The 24,220-nt window shown below is 42.1% G+C and overlaps 1 protein-coding gene across 1 annotated transcript in view; it reads left to right on the top strand.

Annotated features, from left to right (window-relative positions):
• The window catches only part of LOC308075516 (protocadherin alpha-C2-like), a 162,537-nt gene that overhangs the window by 8,126 nt on the left and 130,191 nt on the right, over window positions 1-24,220 (top strand). Inside the window, exon 3 of the mRNA XM_080415436.1 lies at window positions 18,522-18,542. Within this exon, the coding sequence (XP_080271562.1) occupies window positions 18,522-18,542 (21 nt within the window). The remainder of the gene's footprint in view (window positions 1-18,521; window positions 18,543-24,220) is intronic.

The following is a 24,220-nucleotide window of genomic DNA, read 5'->3' as shown; positions in this document are numbered from 1 at the left end:
TCCAACAGCCTGATCTGGTTGGCAAAGCTTGCCTCTTGGGAAGTGGCTGTGTCCACCATGGGCTGGAAGCTTTCCTCGACAGCTCCCCCTGTGGCACCCTCTTCCTCCAAGAGCATGGCTTGCTGCTGGTGATGTTGCTTTGGGCCCATTCTGGACTGTCTTTTCTTCTTTTTCTTCTGACACCACATGTAAAGTTGGCCGGATGGTCAAGGCTCCAAGAATCGACAAAGTCCAAGAACATAGATTTTTGGTATTTTATTTACCTCCTAAACTAGGAATCAGCCCCATGCAGGAGTGTAACAGTCAAGGTCTGAGGCAAATAATAATACTTCAAAAATAAATACTGGCCACAAATACACTTTCAAAAACAGAAAGTAAGAAATAAACACTTGATAACTAAACTAAGAAAAAACAAACAAACCAAGAACTAAAGATACTGAAACAGGAAATGCCTTTTGACTCAAGGCCCTGGCAGCTCTCCCCTGGTGTTGTCTCCTTAACAGCTACAAGTAAACTGAGCATTTCACTCTGAGCATTTTTCCACTCTACAATTCCAGCCTCCCTTATACACCAGGTAAGCCACACCCACAATTAGTAACTGGCATAATCATCAACTCAAACAAAGCAAACCATGGCCCATGAGTTAGACTACGCAATTATAGATTTTCTGAGCAAACTTGAAATGCATTTCTAGGCATCAAATAATTCACAACACCATGACCATAAAATTATACAATACAGAAAGTATAGAATAGCCTGCAACACTGGGTGCTGAACAGACACACCTCCCAGACAGCTTGATGACAGTCAATTAGTAGAAGCAGCTGTGCAGTGTGTGCTTGTAATGTCCAGTTTTACACTGTGGAGTCCTTAGTGTCTATAGGGCACGGGTTGCCCCGTGACAGTGCGCTTCTTGCCTTTCCTGGCTTTGCCCTGGGTTGGCTCCCATAGTGTCAGTTTGCTTGCCTCTAGTTTTGGGTGCCTGACGCAGTGCCCAGCCAGCCTCATCCTTCTCTCCCTGACTTTGTCTGTGACCTATGGTAGGTCCCCATAGAGGTCTACATTTCTGATGTGGTCCGTCCATGTGACACCTAGTGACATTCGTAGCATTCTTGTGTAGACGCAATCTAGGGTCCTTTCGTGTTGTGCTGTGAGGGTCCAGGTCTCAGCCCCATACAGCAGTACTGACTCCACTGTAGCTACAAACAGCCGCCTCTTGAGCTCTTCTCCCATGTCTGATTTCCACACTCTCCCCATCCCATGCAAGGCATTCCAGGCAAGTGCCCTCGGGACCTTCAGGTCCTGTTCCGTTGAAGCAGTCCAGACCCCGAGATATTTAAAGTCCTCGACTGGCTCGAGCACCGTCCCGTCCGCAGTAGCAATGGTTTTGTCCTCTGATTATAAAAAAAAGGCTGCTTATCGTTGCTGTCGGCTTGTATGTCCAAAACCATTCCTTTTTATATTATTTTAATAACATTTTAAAATCGTGAAAATCAAGCTCTACCAGCTCACAATGCGTCACATTGTGACACGTGAGCTTGTAGATCTGCTATTTTCACTACTTATTTGCAACACTCTTGAATGATGAAGTAGGGCAGGGGTCTTCAACGGGGGGTCCGAGACCCTTAGCGGGTCCTCAGAGATACTGCTAGGGGGCTGCCAAATCTTTGTGTGATAGGGACTTTATTATTTTATTTTTACATTAACCACTTGAACCACTTGGGTTTAAGCCGTTAAATGTCTTAAAATACACATTAACTTAATCCAATATGTAGTAAGAATCCCTATTTCATCTCTCTCTCAGCTAAGGGGTCCTTGGCCTGAAAAACGTTGAAGACCGCTGAAGTTGGGCATTCATTTACGAAAAATATATTAACAAATTTAAATATGGAGATACAAGGTTTCTGCCCGACGGCTACGTTATGCTAAATTCTATTGCACATATGAAGGGGAAATATTCCTTTTCTCTCTAAAATCTCTTTGGCACATTTCTGGGCCAGCCACTGACTAAACTATTGTGAACACTGTGACCTAAAACCTAACGTTTATTCTTAGAGGAAAGAACCTTGTTGTATCCTTGCAGTAGTTTGACCCCTTATACGAATCATCTGTTTCCAAAGTCTTTAGAGGAACTATTAGGACCCTGACTTGAGGGGGTTATTATTTAGCCTATAGTCACTCTTCCTCCGGGATGTAAACTGAGCCATATATGACGTTTTCCAGACATGCTTTTTTGTATGTAATCATAATGATATCAACAATCATCTACTGTATATGACAAATACAATTATATAGCTACCGGTACTTGCTTTGTTGCTTTGTTTGGGTTGCTTTGTGGGTGACATGTGGCTGTATATGTGATCATGTCTACCCATGTGGGTTCCTGTATCATGTACTGTACAGATAAATATAGTGACTAGAGGTCTGAGCTCCATGGTGGTTGAGAGGTGACTAATCTGGCCATGATTGGCTGAGGCCAGGACAGAGAGCTGCTCCCGGTTGGTGTGCCGTGTGACTCACAGTGTGCAGACAGTTGGCTGGGGTTGAGTGCACTGCTTTTCCAGGGATATGCCATTCATCATTATGGGATTTGAATGCTACAAGCAATTGCTCCCAGCTTATTCCATTTGCTCTGTTTCACTCTGCTGTGAAAGGCCATGATTTTGACATATTCTACTATGTGTTGTTCAGTAATGTAACATGCATCATATCATACATACAGTAATCATTTTGTGTATATATTTTTTCTGGCTCATACATTAGAAACTATAGGCTATATTTCAACGGTTCTATGCAAGTCTGCATGGCGGTAAGCTGATTGTGCCAAGAATGGAGTGTGTTGCCCCTAGCAACACACTAGCAGATCAACCTCTCTGAAGCTACTGATTTCCACTACGAGCCTCGTGTGCATGATCAGTGGTCCTAGCAACAGCAGAGAGGGAGTGGTGTTGAGGGGGGAGACCAGGATGGAAGGGGGAGGGGATGTGTCTTTTGTATGGCTCCTCTTAGCTATCTCACAGTATTTAAGGAAAATGAGTTTATTTAGATAAACACATGGATTATGTCAGGGAAATCCTCAATGTAAATCAGTCAACAGATGGTGCAGACACAGAGGCAATAACGAGAACAGATCAAGCTCTTAATTAGATATTTTATATTATGAGGATAATCTTTTTATTCAAGCAACTGGGTCAACCTCAGATTTCTTGCCTAGAATTGATTGGCAGAGTTGAAAGTTCAACGGTTTGATCTCACATTTTGACCTACTGAGAGAAATGTGGATCAATGCAAAAGGTGGGTGTGGAAGGAGGACTGCACGAAGGAACAGGAGGAATTAGTGGATATTGTTGGGAGAAGAGACAGCCCTGTTTTATCAACTACAGGGACATGATCCCCCACCTAGGGAGAGAGAATATGTCTGTGCAATGTAACAGCATGCAGTGCCAAGCTGTGCTAGGACAGCACAGGCACACATGAGCTTTACTGCTGTGATTAAAAATGAGTGCATCTCATTAAAGCAAACGAGTGCTGTTGTGACCTCAGTGGATCACATGGGTTCAACTCATGTCATGTATGCTCACCACCACAGTGCACCAATTCACAAAGTCAAACATATTCTGATTCTGTATCTGGTTCTCATTTCCTTTCTGTATCAATCTGCGGCAGTTATTTATTTGATTAATAATTTTGTGTGTGTTTTGACAGTGTCACAGCAACATTGTCTTGTTTCAAGCATGCCGATCAAGCATAGTGAATTGAATTGAGGGAGGGAGATGTATTCGAATGAATAACAAAGTGACAAGACATAACACAAGCCCTTACCTAAAGAAACACCATTCTGTTGGCATTGTCTTGAATTCTGAAAATATTAATAAACTCATTGCTGTGGCTGGCTTGTTGTTAGATTGTTAGATGTGTTTTCAAAAACAGTAATATATCAAATACTAATGCGACTGAAGACGCTTTTAAAGCATGCATCATGTGTTAAGTCTTTGCAGTTAAGCCTTGGTTTTAAAAGATCATCAGTTATGGTGGTGATAAATTAGTGCATCCTGCTACTATATATACTGTACGTATACTGTATCAGGGGAGGTTGGGGGTTGTGGGCTTCTTCTCACTCCACTGCCTTTGTCTGTCTGCTTGCTTAGCCGAGCCACTCTGTGCAATTGTGTTAGCTTGCCGAGTGTCTGCTTTGAGAATCACTCGTACTGCAACACACCTTGTTATTATGTGTCTATGATTGTGTCTGCTAAGCTATGGTGATGGCGTTTCCCTCATTAAATTGTAGTCAGTGTCACCAATGAGAGAAGAGGACACACTTAAACGTCATAGGGCTCACTAAAGCAGTTAAGAAGCAGAACTGCAGTAGCCTGAGAGAATTGGCCTTATTTTCACTGATGTGCTTATACATTCATAAACACATGTACACACACACACACACACACACACACACACACACGCGCGCGCGCGCGCGCGCGCGCGCGCGCACACACACACACACACACACACACACACACACAAATGCCTTCTCAAGTATGCATGCTCCTCTTTCTCTTTTCTTCCTCTGTTGCACGCTGGTGCTTGCTTTGCTTTCACTCAGTTTCCCTGCACCCACCCCACCCCCACCTCTTGCGTCTGCCCTAATTTTGTGTGTAAGTCTCAAACTCAATTCCTCTCAATCCACCTCCCTTTTGTTCAATGTCCTTTTTACCTCCCCCTCTCCTCATTGTGTTTACAACCCTATCTTTAGCATGGTCATTCTTTTCATATTATTTATGAAAAGTAATAGAAATGAAATGTTGCAACATGCCACCCTTTGCTATTTTACCCGTTCTGTTCTCAGCCATCCTTCCACTTCTTTGACTCCCTCTTTTGTTGCTGAGCTGATCCCTTCTCCCTTTCCTCTGCTCTGTCTTTTCATTCCACATTATCTTGATATCGTCCTAATTTTTCCCTCTCTCTCACAACCACCCTTCCTCTCCCTATATTGCCCCTCCCCCATCTCTCTGGCATCCTTCTCTCTCTTTCCCTCTGTCTCGTGTCTGTCTGTTTTTCACTTTCCCTTTTGCATGCCGACCCCTCTTTGTCCTGTTTTTTTTAAATATCTTTTTGATATGTCTGTCTAATCTCTCTCTCTCTCTCTCTCTCTCTCTCTCTCTCTCTCTCTCTCTCTCTCTCTCTCTCTCTCTCTCTCCCGTCCTCTTTTTCACTGTGTCTCTGGGTCTCATGCCTGTGGGCTTGTGGCAGTGGACGCTCCATGTGATGTGAGCTGTTGTGTGTCACTGGGCCACATGCTCACTGTTGCGTTGGCTTTGTTAGGACACTGCACCGCTCGTATTCTATTGGGGTCAGCTCTGTGATGATGATCGTATTTACACACAGAGCAGAGCTATAGCCAAAACACCTTTTTATATTTACACAACACACACTTGCTTGTACAGAGCAAAACTAGCACACATCAACCGACTGACTGGCTCAGACATACCTAGATACACTCAAAGATACAGTATGTACATACATGCACATGCACACATCTATAGTAACTAATTACAAGTACTGTAATTTCTGAAGTTGAGTAACCTTTTCATGTATTTATTTGACTACATTATAACATAAGTAATTAGATTTAACTTAGGTACATTTGATACGTCCCAGTTGCATCCATGTGATGTTTTTCTTTATAGATGGCACAATCGGGAGATTCCATTTAAGGGTGCTGAACCTCTTTTCCCTCGTAAGGCAGTCTTTGAGAAAGCTTTCTTATAAAATAAAAGATGGTCATCACTTTCAAGAGCATTGCTGATTGCAGAGGAATGAATACCCTATATGAATAGTGCTTTCATAGGGCAATTGAAATGTTTACTGTCAGCAAGCCACATTGGCTCTGGCTCTTTCATGGTGACCATAAGTTACTCTTTGTAATTGTCTAAATAGCTACTTTTGGACTTATAATTGAATCATTTCCAACACAAGTGATCTTACTTCTACTTTAGTAATATTTAAGTCAAGTAACTGTACTTCTATTTGAGTTAAATATTAATAGTACTCTTTCCACCTCTGTAGTGCAAATCCAGTTACTATAGTGAGACTAAGCCAGTTTATGAAGAGGCACACAGAGAGAGAGCGAGTGAGACAGAAATTAGTACACAGCGAAATAAAACAACATGACCTACCCACCTACACATAGGCACACATTTCTCAGTCTTTATATTTTCTTAAGAGAGTCCATCACACATGATAGACTGTTGACTGAGACCTTCTACGTTATGCTTGATGCTATAGATAGATTCTTAGAAGATGCTTTAAATTATTTAGACCTACCTAGATACATATTGTTGTAACCCTGGTTAGTTATAAGGAATACAGCATATTGCAGATGTTCCTTAAATTATAAAGCAATTGTAGGCATTCCCTGTCGGTCTGTCTGTTATGAGTTACCTGACCAGGCGAGTGACATTATGAGCCCAGTGGTTAGGGAGCGTAAATTATCTCTAGTGATGCCTGACAGCAAGTCCCTGGTTCGACTGCCAGGCTGTGTGGACCTTTTGCTGAATGTCACTCGCCTGCTCCCCCTCCCTGTTTCCTCTCTCTCTCTCCCCCCACTGTACTATCAATGAAGGCAAGAAAAGCCAGAAAGAAACCTTAAGGAAAAAAGTGTGAAGCAGTTCAGAAAGTAAACGCAGCGATGATACATTATTTATCGCACTTTGTGTTGAATATGTTTGCGTAAGACAATGTTAAATTAAGTGCTGTTTAAGCTAACTAAATGTTGTGTAGTAGCACTTGGCAGTGTTTCTTAGCTGTATTCATTTATTTTCTCCTTTTTGTGGCTTAAATCCTAATTAAGTAAAGTGTAGGTAATAAAACATATTGAAGAGAGAAACAAATTAGTAGTCTAGAATGTTCATTTCAGTTATTGTAATCATATGAGAGGTGTGAAAGGCAGGGAAACAGACTGTAATATTCAGTAACTGCTCTGCACTTATGTTCTGGCTGTGTGGTTGTTTAGCTTTTTTGTAGCCCTAGAATATTTCTCTCAAAATGTAAAACATTGTCATAAAGCATTTTCTTTCATGACAAAACTATTACCCAGGTCAGGTTGAACTGTGATTTCATGTTTTCCTTCCTGATACTAACATAATTCTGAAATTCTAATACACTTGAATTGTTCTTAATCAAGTCACTTGCCATGTACATGGGTGCTGTTTTATTTTATTTTATTCAAGTGATTGGGATTTTCCCAATTTGTCACCATCGTTTTTGGCATGGTCCTGAGGCCTTGTTTTATTTTTACTTGCTAGTTTGCTAGTAACTACAGTACTTTGTAATGATATCTACCTTTCAGTTAGATCATAAGTGGATGTAACATTACTGACTTAAAAGGTTGCCTATACTGCTCTCCTCCCAACAGACCCATATTGAGGAAGAATGGTGATGATCACTCCTGTGCGAGGAAATGCAGGCCAGCAGAGATGAGGGGGGATGATACAGAAATGATTAAACCTAAAATACTGTAACTACATTTCTGGTTTTCCTAATACACCAGGCAATGTTATATTCACTGTTGGCTAATTGACATTGCTATTGGTGCAGAAAAAAGGTTGTCAACCTTGTCATTAAAGTATAGACCACTATCAATCATGGAACATGACGGCTGTATTCTAACAGACTCAATATGAGGGAGAAGGTTAGGAGGATCAGTTTCAGATGAGTGGCAGTTGTCCAACAAATCTGAGGTCAATATACTCATGATATAAAATGGAATTAATTGTGTTATTGTTATTTCCTTGGACAAAGATGAATGTGCAGGCAGTCTCCAAACAGGATCCCTACAGTACAATAGCGTTTAACAAGCATGTAATTTGTGATAAGCTGTGACCAGCTAGCAGGGTTTTCAAACGGCGAGTTTGAAAACCCCTCCAGCTCTGGCACCTTCCCAGGGAGGCACTAGAGCACTGCAGGGGATGTGCGGAGTGACTTGAAGGTGAAAGGGACATCCAGTTGGGATGATGCAAGCACATAAGCCCTACAGTATATACCTACTTCATTGTACGATGAATAGCGAAAATAGCCAATCTACAAGCTCACACCTCATCACAATGCAATGAGTTTTGAGGTTGTTGATCTGCTATTTTTGTTGTTGTTGAAAACTTGTATTTATTATTATTGTTGTTATGATATTTATTTGTTACTACTTTTCTTTTTTTGGCTTATAATGAAATAACGAAAATAGGGACATCAAGTGGTTAGTTAGGTCAGCAGGTCAGCAGTTTTGTGCAACTGCACACTGTCTTGTGTGCATTCATATGTCAATTGCATGCAGCATGTGTCCACTTGGCAGTGGACGGCGGCATAGCAAACCTTTTCTCAGTTGAAGAAAGGCCTTGGTGGACCTGACGTGTCTCTCCTCTCTCTCTCACACACTAACTGGCTGGGGCAGATAGGCCTTTAAAGTGTGGAAGTACATGTAGATGAAACGCCATATGAATCTGGTCGCGAAATTCAATTTCATTAAATGCAATGCGATTTCCGGGGGTGGTTTACCAGGCTAGCTTTTGAGAGCACCCCAGACAGTTTTAAGTTGCTTGATTCAGTATTTAGATATTTGATATCGATTTGATCAGACACGGGCACGGCCCCTTCCTATACAAACCCATTGTAACTTCAAACTCCATTTTAACCATGTTAGATTCATTGAAAACACCCGTCCTTGGTTCTGGTGATTGATATTGGCCTTCTAATGCGTGAGGGGCCGTGTTTTTTTCAATAACCTTTTTCATGTATTTTTTGTGTATTGTTTTGGAAAAGAAAATAATCTAATAAAATAAAATAATGAAATCAAATAAATGAAAAAAACATAATTTAAAAACATGGCCGCCTCACATATTAGAAGGACAATATCAGTAACCAGAACCAAAGACGGTGTTTTCAATGAATCTATCATGTTTAAAATGTAGTTTGAAGTTACAATGGGTTTGTAGAATGTCTGATAAAATGAATAACAAATGTCAAAATACTGAATCAAGCTACTTAAACTGTCTGGGGTGCTCACAAAAGCTCGAGTAGAGGTTAAAATGACCCCAAACATGATGTTTGAAAGTGAAATATCCCTTTAATGACCTGATGCTGAACTGTGTAGTTCCAGCAGTTTAGTACATTTTGTCATGTAGCCATTTGTTGTGTAGTCAATTCAGATATGTTTACTTTTACATAATATTCAATAGGCACTCATTACAGTGTGCCTGTGAACCCCACAGCCTCTTGGGGGGCCACACGTTGCCCCTGGTGTGACTATAGTCATGGCAGACCCCTGTAGAGTGTTTGGCAAGTTTCGTGCTGATTGGAGGAACAGTGTGGGCAGTTATTAGGGCTTTGGCTGGAGGGAGGCCTGTATTAGACTTTAGGTTTGCCTAAAGATTTTATGTGTGTGAGGACACCCACCGCACAACATTACATTCAATCCTAAAATTTGCCATGTGGGCGTCACAAACAGAATTTGATTGGCCAAGCTTCTCGTGACATAGTGCTCTAATCAGCGCTACTAAATGTGAACTACTTCTAGATGTGAACTACTAGACAGTACATCTACAGTAATAATAGTAATAGTTAATAGTTTTCTAGTGGCAGCATTTTTAAGTTTTGGACAGACAGACAGACAGCTTGGTTGAGGTGTAGTGCAAAGAATCCTCAGGTTATAAACATCGACAATTTGTCCCAGTTGGAGTGATGGAAGAATATGAGTCTATGAGTCAGCAGTGAAGGTTATATCGAAGATCCTTTATTATCACGCAGGATAACACAAATAAGCAAGCACAGCGTAAGCAGCTCTCTGGTCCCGAATCCTACTCTCAATCTCTCTACATGTACGTGGCCTTTATATCGTTCAACGGCTCACAGAAGCTATGTCCCCCTCCTTCCAGATCTGGCCCTCAGATCTATTACACAATATACAGTATACACAATCATGTTCCCTCCTTAACCACGTAAACATGCTTTCCTCCTTGACATGTCCATGTCTCCTAATAGTGACTCTACCCCAGATTTCTCTGTCTTCTGGCTGACTACTATCCTGATTGTGCAATGCTCTCCTCTGCTCTTTCTGCCTCAAACATTCCTTCATCTGTGTTGGAGTTATTTACAACATCATCCAGATGTTGCCTGTACTGAGTACTTCTTTATCCTTTATAACCGGGAGAGACTTTACGTTGTTGAACCCTATCAGTCATTATAGCCACGTTTAAACACATCCGTCATTCTAACCTCAACAGAGGCGCTAAGAGGGTTTTAATGACTGCTTGATTTAGAATCATATTAATATATAGTATGCAGGGATGCAATAATGGTAATTCCCTTTAACAAAATTCTACACAGATCAAACCCTTTCTATCTCCCTACGTTTATTCAAATGATCATTTGAAGGTTTACATTTTTTTTCTTTATTGGTTTTATAAGTTGTTGTTAGCTGTTAGACTTAACCAAACCATATCCACTTTGTGTGACTTACCACGGCATGTGTAGACGCACGCACGCACGCACGCACGCACGCACGCACGCACGCACGCACGCACGCACGCACGCACGCACGCACGCACGCACGCACGCACGCACGCACGCACGCACGCACGCACGCACGCACGCACACATATGCACACATATGCACACACACATGCATCCAATCTGACACTATTAAGTCCCATGCCAAATTAACACACATTAAGGGCAGAGATATGTGCATTTCCCCACATCTCCTTGCCCCTCTTGCTGATGGGCACAGCACAGAGAGGTCTCAGAGTGATCTGGTTACACAGGAGAAGAGCTGCCTACTACTGGGAACAGAATTGCTCATCTCACATATATCTTAGTCTTACTATCTCACATTTGCCTTCTGCATGAATGATACAAGATCACATTATTTGTTCTGATCTCAATTTTCTATCCCTCTTGCCCTCAATCGTGTGTTTCACTTACATGTTTTTTCATTCGTTTTTTCTTCAATTCTAGCCTTATCTGCCCTGTCAGGATATTATACGGTATATTGTCTGCATTGTCTGTCTGTCAAAAGTTAAATAATAATACTGTAAAGAAAACTATCCCATGACAGCATAATTGTCATGGGATAAGATCTCAATTGTTTACCAGAGGAGAGCATGCATTACAGATTTAATGAAAGACTGCAACAAAGTATGAGACACAGTCTTGAATCACACAAAAACCAACAACAAAATACAAAAAATGTTAACATTAGTCTGTGACAGAAGGCACAGACACTACCAACATAAATGCTCCCTTTGGAAGGAGTCTCGACCACAATGAAAGGTTGAGGAGTTTTAATATACCCTATAATTTAACCACTTCCATTAGACTCAACTGTCACATTAAATTATTTTTTACGTTTTAATTGTGACAATATTTAACAGCCCAAAACACCCCTGAATGAATGGACTTGGTCCTAAAATGGTGTGAATGATATAAATGTGGTACCCTATTGATAACTTCACAAATTGTAACTAGAAATAGTGCTCCTCGGAGCACAAGTCTTCGCCAGGTCAGGTAGGTTATTATGGCCTCCTGGTGGCGCTATAATAGGCCAATGTGAAATGGGTGCCATTTCTTCTTAGGCCTTTCACAGCAATCGGACACTGCATGGTTTGCTAAATTAGACCTGCTGGTGGCGCTATAACAGGCCAATGTGAAAAGGGGGGCATTTCTTCCTCGGCCTAGTGGGAATGTGCGTACAATTTCACGGAAATCGCACACTGCGTTCATGATTTGAAGATTTTTTTCCAAACAAACCAATCCTGCAAACTTTGGAAGCCAATCTTAGCCAATCAGGATGGAATATGGAAAATCGGACAGATCCGTATTGATCACATGCCAATAGAGATACTGTGTACTGATTTGTGTGTTGTTTGGACAAAATCTGTAGGAGTAATATCCAAAAATGTGTTTTGCAAAAGTCGGCCTCATGGTGGCGCTATGACAGGCTGATCTGAAAAATGTGGGGCAGAGGTTCTGCTGTGGCATCCAGGGAGTGTGTGTGTGCAGTTTCACAGCGACTGGGCCAACGGTGGCGGAGATTAGCTGTTAACAGACAGAAGGACGGACGGACGGACGGACGGACACACGGACACATGGACAGACGGACGGACGGACAGGGGGCAAAACATACTCTCTCGCCATGCCTTTCGGCCTGGCGGAGACAATAAAGCTACATGAGAATTTATATTTCATTAAATTAAATGTCTTAAATTCAACACATATCGATGTTCCCACCTGGTTTAGTCTTGGAATGTAAACGATCATGGCTGCCTAACGAAACTTTTGTTCAATATATAGAATTAATTTAATGCACAGATGTTTGCTGCATAGATGTTTGACTAAATTGCACAGTACTGATAGCCTATAATGCTGTGGCATTTATATTCATAGAGAAGCCATCTGTTTACAGATGAGCGATGAAGAGGTGGTAACTTAAGTGAGCTTTGTCACAGTGATATGCCTACTCACACGAATACCCTTTGTAGCAGTGTCTCTGGAAAAAGCATGTGCCAGACAAATGCTAACTTGCTATTGTCATGTACAGTCTATAATCACGGTTAGTTCAAAACACTTGTTTGTCTTTGACGATAATTTTTGTTTGTTGTCCAACATTGTGCTGGCAGGGGCTCTTGGTACAGTTTGTCTTCCTGGAGCCATTCCAGTGCCTATAAGAACAAAGTGATCCTGAGTGTACCCTCCCTGTTGTGCGTGCCTGCGTGCGTGCGTGCACGCTTGTGTGTGTGTGTGTGTGTGTGTGTGTGTGTGTCAGCACTTCCCTCTCCTCAGCCTATATACTATGCAGGTGCATAGTGTGGTATTGCGCAATCAGGAGGCTTTTACTGTGAATGTCAGCAAGTGTGATCACTGCGGCAGTGTACAACTCTGGTGTTGGTCCATGGGCTCGCTGTGTATCTGTGTCATGCCCTTGCAGATGAATGAATATATAGGACTGAAACCCAAATAAATGGGATAAGGCTTTTGGATATCACAATCTGGGCACAGTGTTCAAATTGGTGTTTCACTTTGGTTTAGCATTTTACTCTCACCTGCTGTCAATCTGTTTTGCGTTAATTGTCTCTGCCAGGCCGAAAGGCATGGCGAGAGAGTATGTATTGCACCTTGTCTGTCCGTCCGTCGATCCTTCCGTCCTTGTGTGTCAAATGGCACCGTTGACTTGATCGCAGCGAAACTGTGCAGTGTGCACTCACGCTCCCTGGATGCCAGAGCAGAACCTCTGCCCCAAATATTTCACATAGGCCTGTTATAGCGCCAACAGGAGGCCGCCTTTTGCAAAACACATTTTTGTCTCCGCCAGGCCGAAAGGCATGGCGAGAGAGTATGTTTTGCACCCTGTCCGTCCGTCCGTGTGTGTGTGTGTGTGTCCTGTCCGTCCGTTAGCAGCTAATCTCCGGCACCGTTGGCCCGGTTGCTGCGAAACTGTGCACACATACTCCCTGGATGCCAATTCACAACCTCTGCCCCCAATTTTTTGCATGGGCCTGTTATAGCGCCACCAGGAGGCCGATTTGTGCAAAGACCATTTTTTGCTATTACTCCTACAGATTGTATCAAACGTAGCAAACGTCATGCAAATCAGTACACAGTATCTCTATAGTCATGTAATCAACACGGATCTGTCCGATTTCCCATATTCCGTGAAATTTTGCACGCACATTCCCACTAATTTTTTAATCAGCCTCATGGTTGTGCTATAACAGGCCGATTCGTGTTTTTACCTATACTGAACAAAATGCTGCAAATCATGAACACAGCGCCTGATTGCGGTGAAACTTTGCACGCACATTCGCACTATGTTGAGGAACAAATGCCGCCAGGCCGATTTTTGCAAACCTTTTTTTTTATATTACTCCTACAAATGTATTCCAAACATCACGCAAATCGGTACACATTATCTCTATAGTCAAGTGATCAAGACGGATCCATCCGATTTCTCATATTCCATCCTGATTGGCAAATTCCGAACATTAATGGCCCACAATAACCTACCTGACCTGGTGGAGACCTCTTCTAGTTAAATAAGGTTTGATACACTGCAATAGACTGTACATATATCTATTAATCTATTCATTGGTGATAGATGTATATTCATTAATTTTCACTGTTAATAAACTGTACATTTATATTTATGTTAACTCATTCAGACACCCAGTGCCGATATAGTGCCATATATGCTAGTATTCAGTAACAGGGGTTTTACCATCTTTTCAATTCTTTTGTAAACACAAAATAAAAATTCAGGTTGGGATACCAATTTGATCAAACGAGGAGATATAAATCATACATGATATATAGGCTAAACAAGTGAAATCGGAAGTGATGAGAAAAGAAAGAGAAAACAGGAACTGGAACACTATAAAACAGAAGCTGATAAATGGGTTCTCTCTGATTGGATGAAATGTTTGACCCACCTAAAAAAATATTTTCTGTTTTCTAAGGAGCTGGAGAAATGGGGAGACCTGTGTTACTGAACAAATAAACTATAGCAATGATATCAAAATATAAAGCTTTAACCTTTCGACAAAAAACTATGTTTTAACAATAATAAATATGATTCACAGCACCTTTTATTGTCTCCGCCAGGCGAGAGAGTATGTTTTGTCCCCTGTCCGTCCGTCCCGCTGTATGTCCGTCCGTCCGTCCAAAATGCCTCAAATCAAGAATGCAGTGTCCGATTGCTGTGAAAGGCCTAAGAAGAAATGGCACCCTTTTCACATTGGCCTATTATAGCTCCACCAGGAGGCCATAATAACCTACCTGACCTGGCGGAGACTTGTGCTCCGAGGAGCACTTTTTCTAGTTAATGTTGACAATGTAGTGATTTACAATATATATTGAGTGGTAATTTGCCTGGTTCTCACATTTAATGATATAGAGCAGGCCACCATCAGAATGACTGATCAAATGTAAGAATTGGGTTTGTCATTTTCATGGCAAACCCTGTGGATAGCTTCAGATTCAGAGGGGACAGAATCTATTTTGGGCCTTTATTCAGCTGTAGGCTAAGAGTCATTGTAGGTCCTTGGCACAGATCCTTTGCTCTTGTCATTTGTCAGAATGACTAAGCTAGTTCAGATTCAGAACCCCCCCATAGCACAGAGTTGGCCAGGCTAGTCACTGCTGTTCCTGATATGGGTCAGACCTGGTTCTGATGTGGATTCACATCAGTCCAGGAAGCATCGATTATTCTCCATGCTTGAAAGGAAGCCTTCACTTTACATTTCTCTGTCTGTCTCTCGGTCTGTCTCTCGGTCTGTCTCTCTCTCTCTCTCTCTCTCTCTCTCTCTCTCTCTCTCTCTCTCTCTCTCTCTCTCTCTCTCTCTCTCTCTCTCTCTCCCTCCCCCCCCACTCTCTCTCTGTCTGTCTGTCTGTGTGTGTCTCTCTCTTTCTCTCATCATCATCATTGCGAGTTGCCTGAGCCTCCTTCCTTGTGCACCATTCATAGTTATATAAGCCCTCAGTTTCATTACATCTCTATCCATTGGCCGCATGGTACTGTGCTTCAGTGACAGTCCTGTATGTTGGGCCCTGCCATATACATTTCATACTCATTCCACTCCATCCGAAACAAGGTCATCCTTTAAAGCTTCTCTCCAGGGTGTGGGTTGGGCTGGCCAATTCATATACTAACATTGGACTCAGGGATATCTGACGAAAATCCTTACTAGATGTATTACGTTTTATAGAGGCAGCAAGTGTTGTTAAGCTATTTCGCACATTATTTTTTAAATAACCATGTCTGTTTCACTTTCTTATATGAAAGACAGTATAGTGCTGCTTTTTGGACTGTGTCGAAGGTCATCTACCATATGCTAGTAGGTTTATCTTATACAGTGTATGGTTGGAGACATTGTACCATTTCTGGATTGTGTCGGTTTCTTGTTTTTGTCAATCAACAGCTCATGTTCAGCATCTGTGTTTAGGTCATACATACGTGCTGGAGGATTGGACTGACTGGGGAGGCCAGTGCAAGGCAGTCAGCAATGAGGAAGAAAGCTAGGGAGGCTTAATTTGTCCACTTGCAGTTCATCCTATTGCACAGACAGGAGACATGTAATTTCTATTAGTTTAGTGGATTGATAATCTCTGACAAAAGGATGTATGAAATACAGAGCCAGCTGCTGTTCGGATCTTGAATGTAGCCTTGATAAGAGGATTGTGTTTTCCCAGCAGTATCTTTGACCTGCTCACTTTCGGGAGGGTATACCACCACAGTTGCAGTACATTGAGGAAGTATGACACAATCACTTCCAGCTATGCATGGGATACGATCATGGTGGTTAGAGTGATCCAACTCCCAGCACTAGGCTTGCTATCCCCCTGTGGCTTTTTGTCCCTCATGTTGCAATTGCGATGCATCTTGGGATGTTGCTCTTGCCATGCATCTTTGGTAAATGCTCAGCAATGCTTTGAGCAAATTCAGCTTTGTGTGCAATGCAACATCCAAGCGAGCAGACAGGCACACGCACACACATTAGGGTACTGTGAAGAACTACAAAAATAATATTTTTCTTATAATGTTCGTTTATACGGTGTCTCTTTCACAGTATGGATTATTTTGGAATCTGCTCTAATGTATTGACATTGGCTGGAGGGTGATGCAGGCTGTACAATTATGGATCCCCATTGTTCGAAGACAGTTAATGACACATTCCTCAAAATGAAAAATGTCATTATATTATCATAAGAGCAGGGCTTGCTATATAAAACAGAGGAAGTGTCATTTGTAGGAACACTGTTTATCAATGTGTAGCCTTTGAGGCTTTGATCCGCAGTCAAGGCAGATGGCCAGCCTACCCTAGAGCCTGGTTGTACCTGAGGTCCCTTCCTATTAAAGTGACCTCAGGTCTCTGCTCTGTATGTAAAGTGTCTTGAGACAACTTGTTGTGATTCGGCACTATAATAAAATTGAATTGAATTGAGGGGTGACTCATCTCTGGGCCCATAGGTAGTTATTCCCCATTGTAGTTGGTCTGTGCCATTTGCTGTATATATGTAGGTGAACCATCTGTCATGAAAAGCAGAATGATAATTTAGGTTTTAAATGTGAGTATGATTCTAGCTTGGATTTGTGAGACCTTGTTGCAGTGCAGACCAGCTTATGTGATGTGCATCAGCCATACCCCGCAGTCTGCCCCCAGAGAGAGAGGGAGAGAGAGAGAGGGAGAGAGAGTCTATGGTTCTGCCAGTCAATATTTCCAATATAGGTTTGGTATTGGTAACACTTTTTATGAAGCCCTTATATGTTATCCGCAAAGATACCTTCATAATACAGCCATTGTGCATTGTCAAAGCCTTAACAATGCCTTTATAATGTGTATTATTTCAATAGTCATAAGTTTGATTATAATACTTTATAATGTCACTTATAATAATGTCACTCATAATCACACTACCCATTTTGCACGGAAGGTGATAAGTCTTATGAACATCATTGTGCTTTCTGTAACAATAATCGATGGAAAGTGTGGCTATAGCATGCCATAATATCTCTATGACAGCTCATTGTCTGCTTTAAGTAAAGGAAGGGTGCATTCATTTTCAGTGAGTGACACAGTCATACAAAGTATAAATTATACTTTACACTATGAGCCCGAATGAGTCAGACATTTTCCACTGTCGTCTTCCTCCCTTTGCAACCCCCTCTCCTCTCCTCTTCATTCCTTCCCTCGCTCCCTCCCCATTTTCACTGCTGCCCTTGTTCTTAATCTTAACGTCATTTACCTTTCTCTCTCATCTCCCCTTTTTAACAGCTTCTCTTCCGTTACTTGCTTGCTCGCTTACATGTTGAATTCTTCAATCCATCTATTTATCTCTGTACCTCTTTTCACTCGCTGCCTCATACAAAGGATCTCTTTCTCCCCATCAGTTACACCCTCTCCACCTCCCACACATGCTGGTGTACTCTTGCTGGTGCACTCACATATGCCCCCCTCTGTCTGTTTGTGAGAGTGCAGGCAGATTATGGCTGATGTCGTTATTCTCTATTCTATTGCTGCTATCAGGGTACATTTTATAATTGAGCCCCCCCCCCCCCTCTCTCTCTCCCCCAGAGATAGATATAATCTGCTCTTTCTCCTCTCTCTGTAGCATCTGGAACTGTCAGTAGACTTGAATATTTCAGAGCTCAAGTCTTGAGCCTACTGACAGACTACTGTAGCACAAGCAAAAAGATAGGAAGTTCATCCAAAATGCAATCTTGTTTTTGTTTTTTATCTCAGGCATGGTATCAAACAGAGCAGAGTCTGAGTATTTGTCAAACAAATGTTTTTTTTTTCAGCACACCTTTCATGGACAATATGTAACATTTTTGTTGCTGCATGCATGCTTTAGCTTAGTCACAAAATGCATTTTTACATTACGTGTATGTATGTGTTAGAGATGTCTCAGAGACTGACTTGAGTCCTGCAATATCACAAATATCACAATCTCTGTCTCTGTCTCTGTCTCTCTCTCTCTCTCAGACATTACCAAACCGAGAGAAGGTAAGATCAAACATTTTATTTTATTTCTACAAATAGTGGTTTCGTGACAATTTAGAGTTTTACACAGTTCCCATGGTTTCCGAAATAGCCCCCCCCCCCTCCTCCTATAGAGGTTTTTAAAGATGGAGACAAACAACACATTACTTTCTTGGACATGTTCTGGGAACAACACTTTGGCTGACTGTGAGCTACTTTGGCCTCATCTTGCCTGAGAAAAAAAGACCTGCAGGCCAGGCCAGGCCAGGGTCATCACAGTCTTGGGACACCATGTGCATTTCTAATTGGAACTACATAACTATTAGATTTGCTAATTTCAGTCACTTAGAACGCTACAGTGCACATAATAATAAACATAGCAAAGTAATATGATTGCAATGCAATTAAATGCGATTCAGAAAAATGAATGAGAAAACGTTATTGCAGAATACCTTTGCTCTTCACAGAAGTGAATTGTGATCAGATCATTATGCATAACTATGACACACAGGACAGGATGGACAAGACCTAACAAGCTGAAACTAGTGCAGCAGGCATAGTTCTGACAGGCCTTGCGGTCAATAGCTGTTGGCCAGCTCAACATTTCCTGCCAAATATCTCACCTGACTATGCATACCAAAACTCTTACAAGCAATTGTTTCATGTCAGTATAGTCTGTCTATTTAAATGCTGTTACTAAACGTTTGTACTTCAGCATGGGTGCTTACATTTCAGACTTATCTGTATGTTTGCATGTATGTGCAATGTATGTGTGTGTGTGTGTGTGTGTGTGTGTGTGTGTGTGTGTATGTGCGCTGTGTGCTGTGTGTGTGTGTGTGTATTTTAAAAAATATAACAAAGTAAATGCAGTAAGAAACAACAATGAAGTACAAGCTACACCTGTAACATGTATGTCATTTCATAGCATGTTCTGTTCTCTAGTACTTTCCAGAGCAGAGCCATGTTGCCAATCATAATTATACTGCTGTTTACACTTCAACGAAAGTGGTCTTGCCAAGAGTATAGCATAACTGTGATTACATGAGGTTATCATAATAAATTAGGTTTCTTTTTTTTAAGACTTGTTTTGTTTTATTTGTTTACATTTTTATGCTTTACTCAGATAGACAGGAAACCCATACAGAGTGAGAGCAGAGAGCAGGAGAAAGACACGCAGAAAATGGTCCGCGCGGTCTGGGAGTTGAACCGAGGACATGCTGTAGAAGGCAGTCTGAACCCATATGCGCCCTAACTATTCGGCTATTGGTCGCCCCCAGAATGAATTAAGACAGAATATATTCTTACACTGTGTGTTTTGGTTTGTGTGCATGCATCATGTGTGGTTGTGGGTGGTGTTGAGGACTTGTTTTGGATACGTTACTCCCAGCTGTTTGAGGCTTCAGACACTGGTGTGTTATTCTGTCACAGTGTGTAAATGAGTTGGCACCATGCACTGATTTAGATATTAGCAGTGTGTCACAGCCATATGAGTAAACAGGTGACATACTGTAGGTAGGATAACTAACAAACTAATACTAGATCAGTACAATAATCAGGATAACAATCAGGATAACAACTCTAAACTTAATAGGAGTCTTGTCAGAGGTGCAGGGTTGAGCATAAACAAATAAGGGAAGTGAATAATGCTCAATTAAAGGAGCATGTGCTGCTTGTTTATGGCCTCCTTGAGTTATCCTGATGAGACTGGGATGGAGTTAATTCCCTAAAACCATTGTTTACTACCCACATGTAGCATCCATCCTTTTTTTTTTTTTTTTTTTTTTTACTTCTTAAATTTTTATCCCACGATTTTGTAACCCTATTTTTTACACCCAGTGCCAATTGTCTATGTAATCCTGGGAACTACCTTCCCTCTGCCAACCTAGGGAGGCCAGGGCCGAGCTCATGCCTCCTTCAATGAATGAGAGCCAACTGACCTTCTTGTCACCTGACAGGGGAGAGTTTCCCTGGTTGGACGTAGCGCGTGGAAGGAACACGTTATTCCAACCAGTTCCCTTCCCCTCCATCAGGCGCCCCAGCTGGCCAGGGGGAGGCAGTATAGTGACCAGGATTACTGCATGTTTTTGTGAGGGTACCTACCCTAGGAGACACGGGGAGAACATGCAAACTCCACACAGAAAGGCCCTTTCGCCAACCCCACCTAGGGTATGGGCACTGATGACGCGGAGGAGAGAACACACCCCCAGCGCCCACAGCGTCCCCTGCGGGAATCGAACCCAGGACCTTCTAGCTGTGAGGCGACAGCACTACCGACTGTGCCACCGTGCCCCCCTTGTATGTAGCATCCATCCTATAATCCCAATCCCACTTCACATTCCCTTGTCCTCTAATGGAATAGTGGAGCACACTTTGTGCCACTATAGTACGTCCTGCAGTGTGACCTTATCAAATACCCTACAAACACAGGGGGGAGGGGAGTTCTCCCATTACTCCAGGTGCCTTGGGTTTCAAATCTAATCCCAAAGCGCTCTACCCTTTATTCTGATGCTGTCGGCATTCGTAGCCTTCCCGGATTAGGGCAACCGTTAACTATGTGTGTACAGTGATAATTCCACTTTGGTGCTCCTCTAATGCGATTAGAAGGAATCGTCTTAATGATGCCATGAATCGGAGCTTTGCAACAGCAGGGAGAATTAAGCTGGGACACTACTCCATCGCATACTCTGAAGTCCTGGCTGATGCTGATGCCTTTTCTTTTTCAATGTTCTCTCTCCTCCTCCGCTTCATTCTGAAGATTTGGCAGGCAGAACCTGCAGCTACTGTATACGCTACACCCCCATATTTTCCACAAGTCTTTTTTTTTTGCATTGTTACCTTTTATATACTTTGTACGTCAAAAGGCGGAAATGGCTGATCTACAATAAACTCACAACGCATCGCACAACACCAGCGTGAGCTTGTAGACCTGCTGTTTTTTGCTGAGTGTTCTATTTTTGCCTATTTTGACATGCTGAGAATAGGGATCCTAGGGTTCATGTGGTTAAAACGATCCGTTTCCCACTTTCCCCCCTCCAGATCGATTTATTTTGCATGTTGTATATGGTATGTATGTTGCAGGCCGTTTTCATGTCAATGACATTACATCTTATCTCAGGTGAATTCGCCACACATTTGGTGAGGAAATACACACATACACATACACATGCACGTACGCGCGCACACACACACATACTCATAAACACTTGTAGATGTGCACTCACACGCATACACCCAGCACTTAACACAGGTTCATCTAAAACTCCAAAAGGGCAAGGATGGATTATAAATAGCCCATGATGCCCATTTGCGCACATGGTCCATGTAGCTGATTAACATTTGATGTTGATGAGAGTGGAAGATGGTGTTTGCAGTTCTCAGAGAGCTGCAGGGGCAGGGTCCGGGCTTCAGAAATGATCACCGGACGAAGATATGATTTTATAAATAGTTATCATCTTCATTTTTCAGTGAAATGTGGAGCAGCCTCCAAAACCCCTTTCAAACCGCTTCCAAAGTCTAACTCTCAGCAGACCACGGCTCCCCTGCATTATTCAGGCCCTTATGTAGAGAAGTGGGCCATAGCCTTGTACAGTACATCCAGTCCTGGACCTGCACTGCAATGCTCTACACTTTACACACAGCATGGCCCTGCTGCATATTAAATATACTATATGAATTAGAAGAGTGTAAAAATAGATATTACACAATGCCTTGGGGTTGTCACTGATATCTAAGTTGCAGATCTATGGGGAGGGGAGAGACAGTTTAAGTGTGAATACCCAGCATTGGTGTGGCAGGAACATTTTGTTCTTCAGCTATAGATTGCAGCGGAGGCCCCAGAAAAGATGCCTTGTACAGGAGGAGTTTGTTCATACAGCGTATTTGCTGATGTATACGTACGTGTGTTCAGTATACAGCGCAGTATATTGATGAATGCCTGAATATCTATCATGGTAACTAGGTGGATTTTCACTCGCTATGTCTCTCTGCTGCAGCTGCATGTCATTATGTTGATGTGTATCAGGCTGGGTGAGATGAGAGTGTGCCAGGTATTGTATTTTTTGTTTTGCTTCTCCCCCAATTTCCGCAGGCAAGAGTGTGGCAGACACCCAGATAGCTTATCTCCACCATTGATACAAGTGTTTACAGAGTGTGGGAATTTAATCCAACATTATACAGGTTTAGCTTTGCCTGTCTCACAAGCAGGTGTGGGTGTGGGTGTGGTGGGTGTTACATGAGTAGTCTCATCATCAGATGGTCGATGATATAGCATGTTTAAGGCTAGAATCTCTGCAATACTGCTCCTTCAGTCCTACAGAACAAAGAACTGGAACCAAAGTCGCCCCCTTGTGGTGTAAGGGGGAATTTACCAGCCCACATTCAGTCTCTTATGTGAGACTGTGTGTGTCAATACGCTCAATTATTTAGCATGTCCTCACTCTGTGTGTGTTGGTGTATTTGACTGGTGTTGCTAATGTGTTTCTGTGTCTCTATTGATCTGTGGATAGTGGGACCTGGCCCAATTTATGTCCCCTTCGGTTTATACCAGTCTTTGCCCACTCCCCTACTCGACCCTATAGACAAATCTAGGTTATTTGTGCTATGCTTATTTGTGTTTATTTAAAACAAATGTAATCTTAAGTGTGTGTGTGTGTGTGTGTGTGTGTGTGTGTGTGTGTGTGAATCAAATGACCATTTTATACTGTCCTTGGCATGATTTGAGAGGCTGAGGAGAGACAGAGGAGGGAAAGTGCATCTGCGTCACCAGGGTTACCGGAGGAGAGGGAGTAAATTATAATATAGAACCCTTGTCCCTGGGGAAGCATAAATCTGTCGGACCCTGCTTTTGTTGCTAGGCAAGATACGGAGCCAATCAGAGTGTCCAATACTGCTATGCCATAAACAAATCAAGGAGCTCCATGCTGCCTTTGTTGTTGTCTCTTGATGATCCTCACTTGTGATACAAATGTATGGCTTCCTAATACATATGCCTAATAATTAGGCATATGTATTAGGAAGCCATACATTGCCCTAATACATGCATCCTGACACGTTGTGAGCTTGTAGATCAGCTATTTTCATCATTTGTATTCAACACTCTTGTATGATGAAGTTGGGCATTAATTTACAAAAACAAACAAACAAGGTTTCTTCCCGACAACAGCGATATTTTAGATGGGTCATAAGTACCTGCTTCTGTGTTCATGGCCAACTACTTTTCTGGGGCACCCAATGATGCTTATTGCTATAAATACCATTAAATTAATTGAATCAAATAGAAGAAAATAAAAACCTTATCAGAGAGGATTGATTACTTCCTCTTCTGTGTTTGACATGGAAGCACACATTACTATGAATGCAAATGTGTGTTCTTTCCATTTAAAATGTTGGTTCAGAGTAGTAGCACATCTTTATTTCCTTAGGTGTAGAAATCACATGTTATTAGTGATAAACAGCCCACATGTTTCCGTCATTTCTCTCTCAACTGGTTTAGGCCATGTCTGCTCATCAGTACACCTAATGAAGCAGTAGCTATAGCAACAATGCCATGTTGCTTTCCATGCCTGTTACTTACAGTAGAGTAACTAATTATACGAGTTTTGGGCATCCTGCCATTGCTTTCCAAATGAGTGAACATTGTGTTAGTCTGTCTGTCTGTGGCGCGAGCGAGCGTGCGTGTGTGTGTGTGTGTGTGTCGGTGTGGT

The sequence above is a fragment of the Gymnoscopelus braueri genome (genome assembly GCF_963280865.1).
Source record: "Gymnoscopelus braueri genome assembly, chromosome: 20".
In the NCBI taxonomy this organism is placed as follows: domain Eukaryota; kingdom Metazoa; phylum Chordata; class Actinopteri; order Myctophiformes; family Myctophidae; genus Gymnoscopelus; species Gymnoscopelus braueri.
Note: the sequence above shows the minus strand (reverse complement) of the source record. Positions and strands in the feature narration are given on the sequence as shown.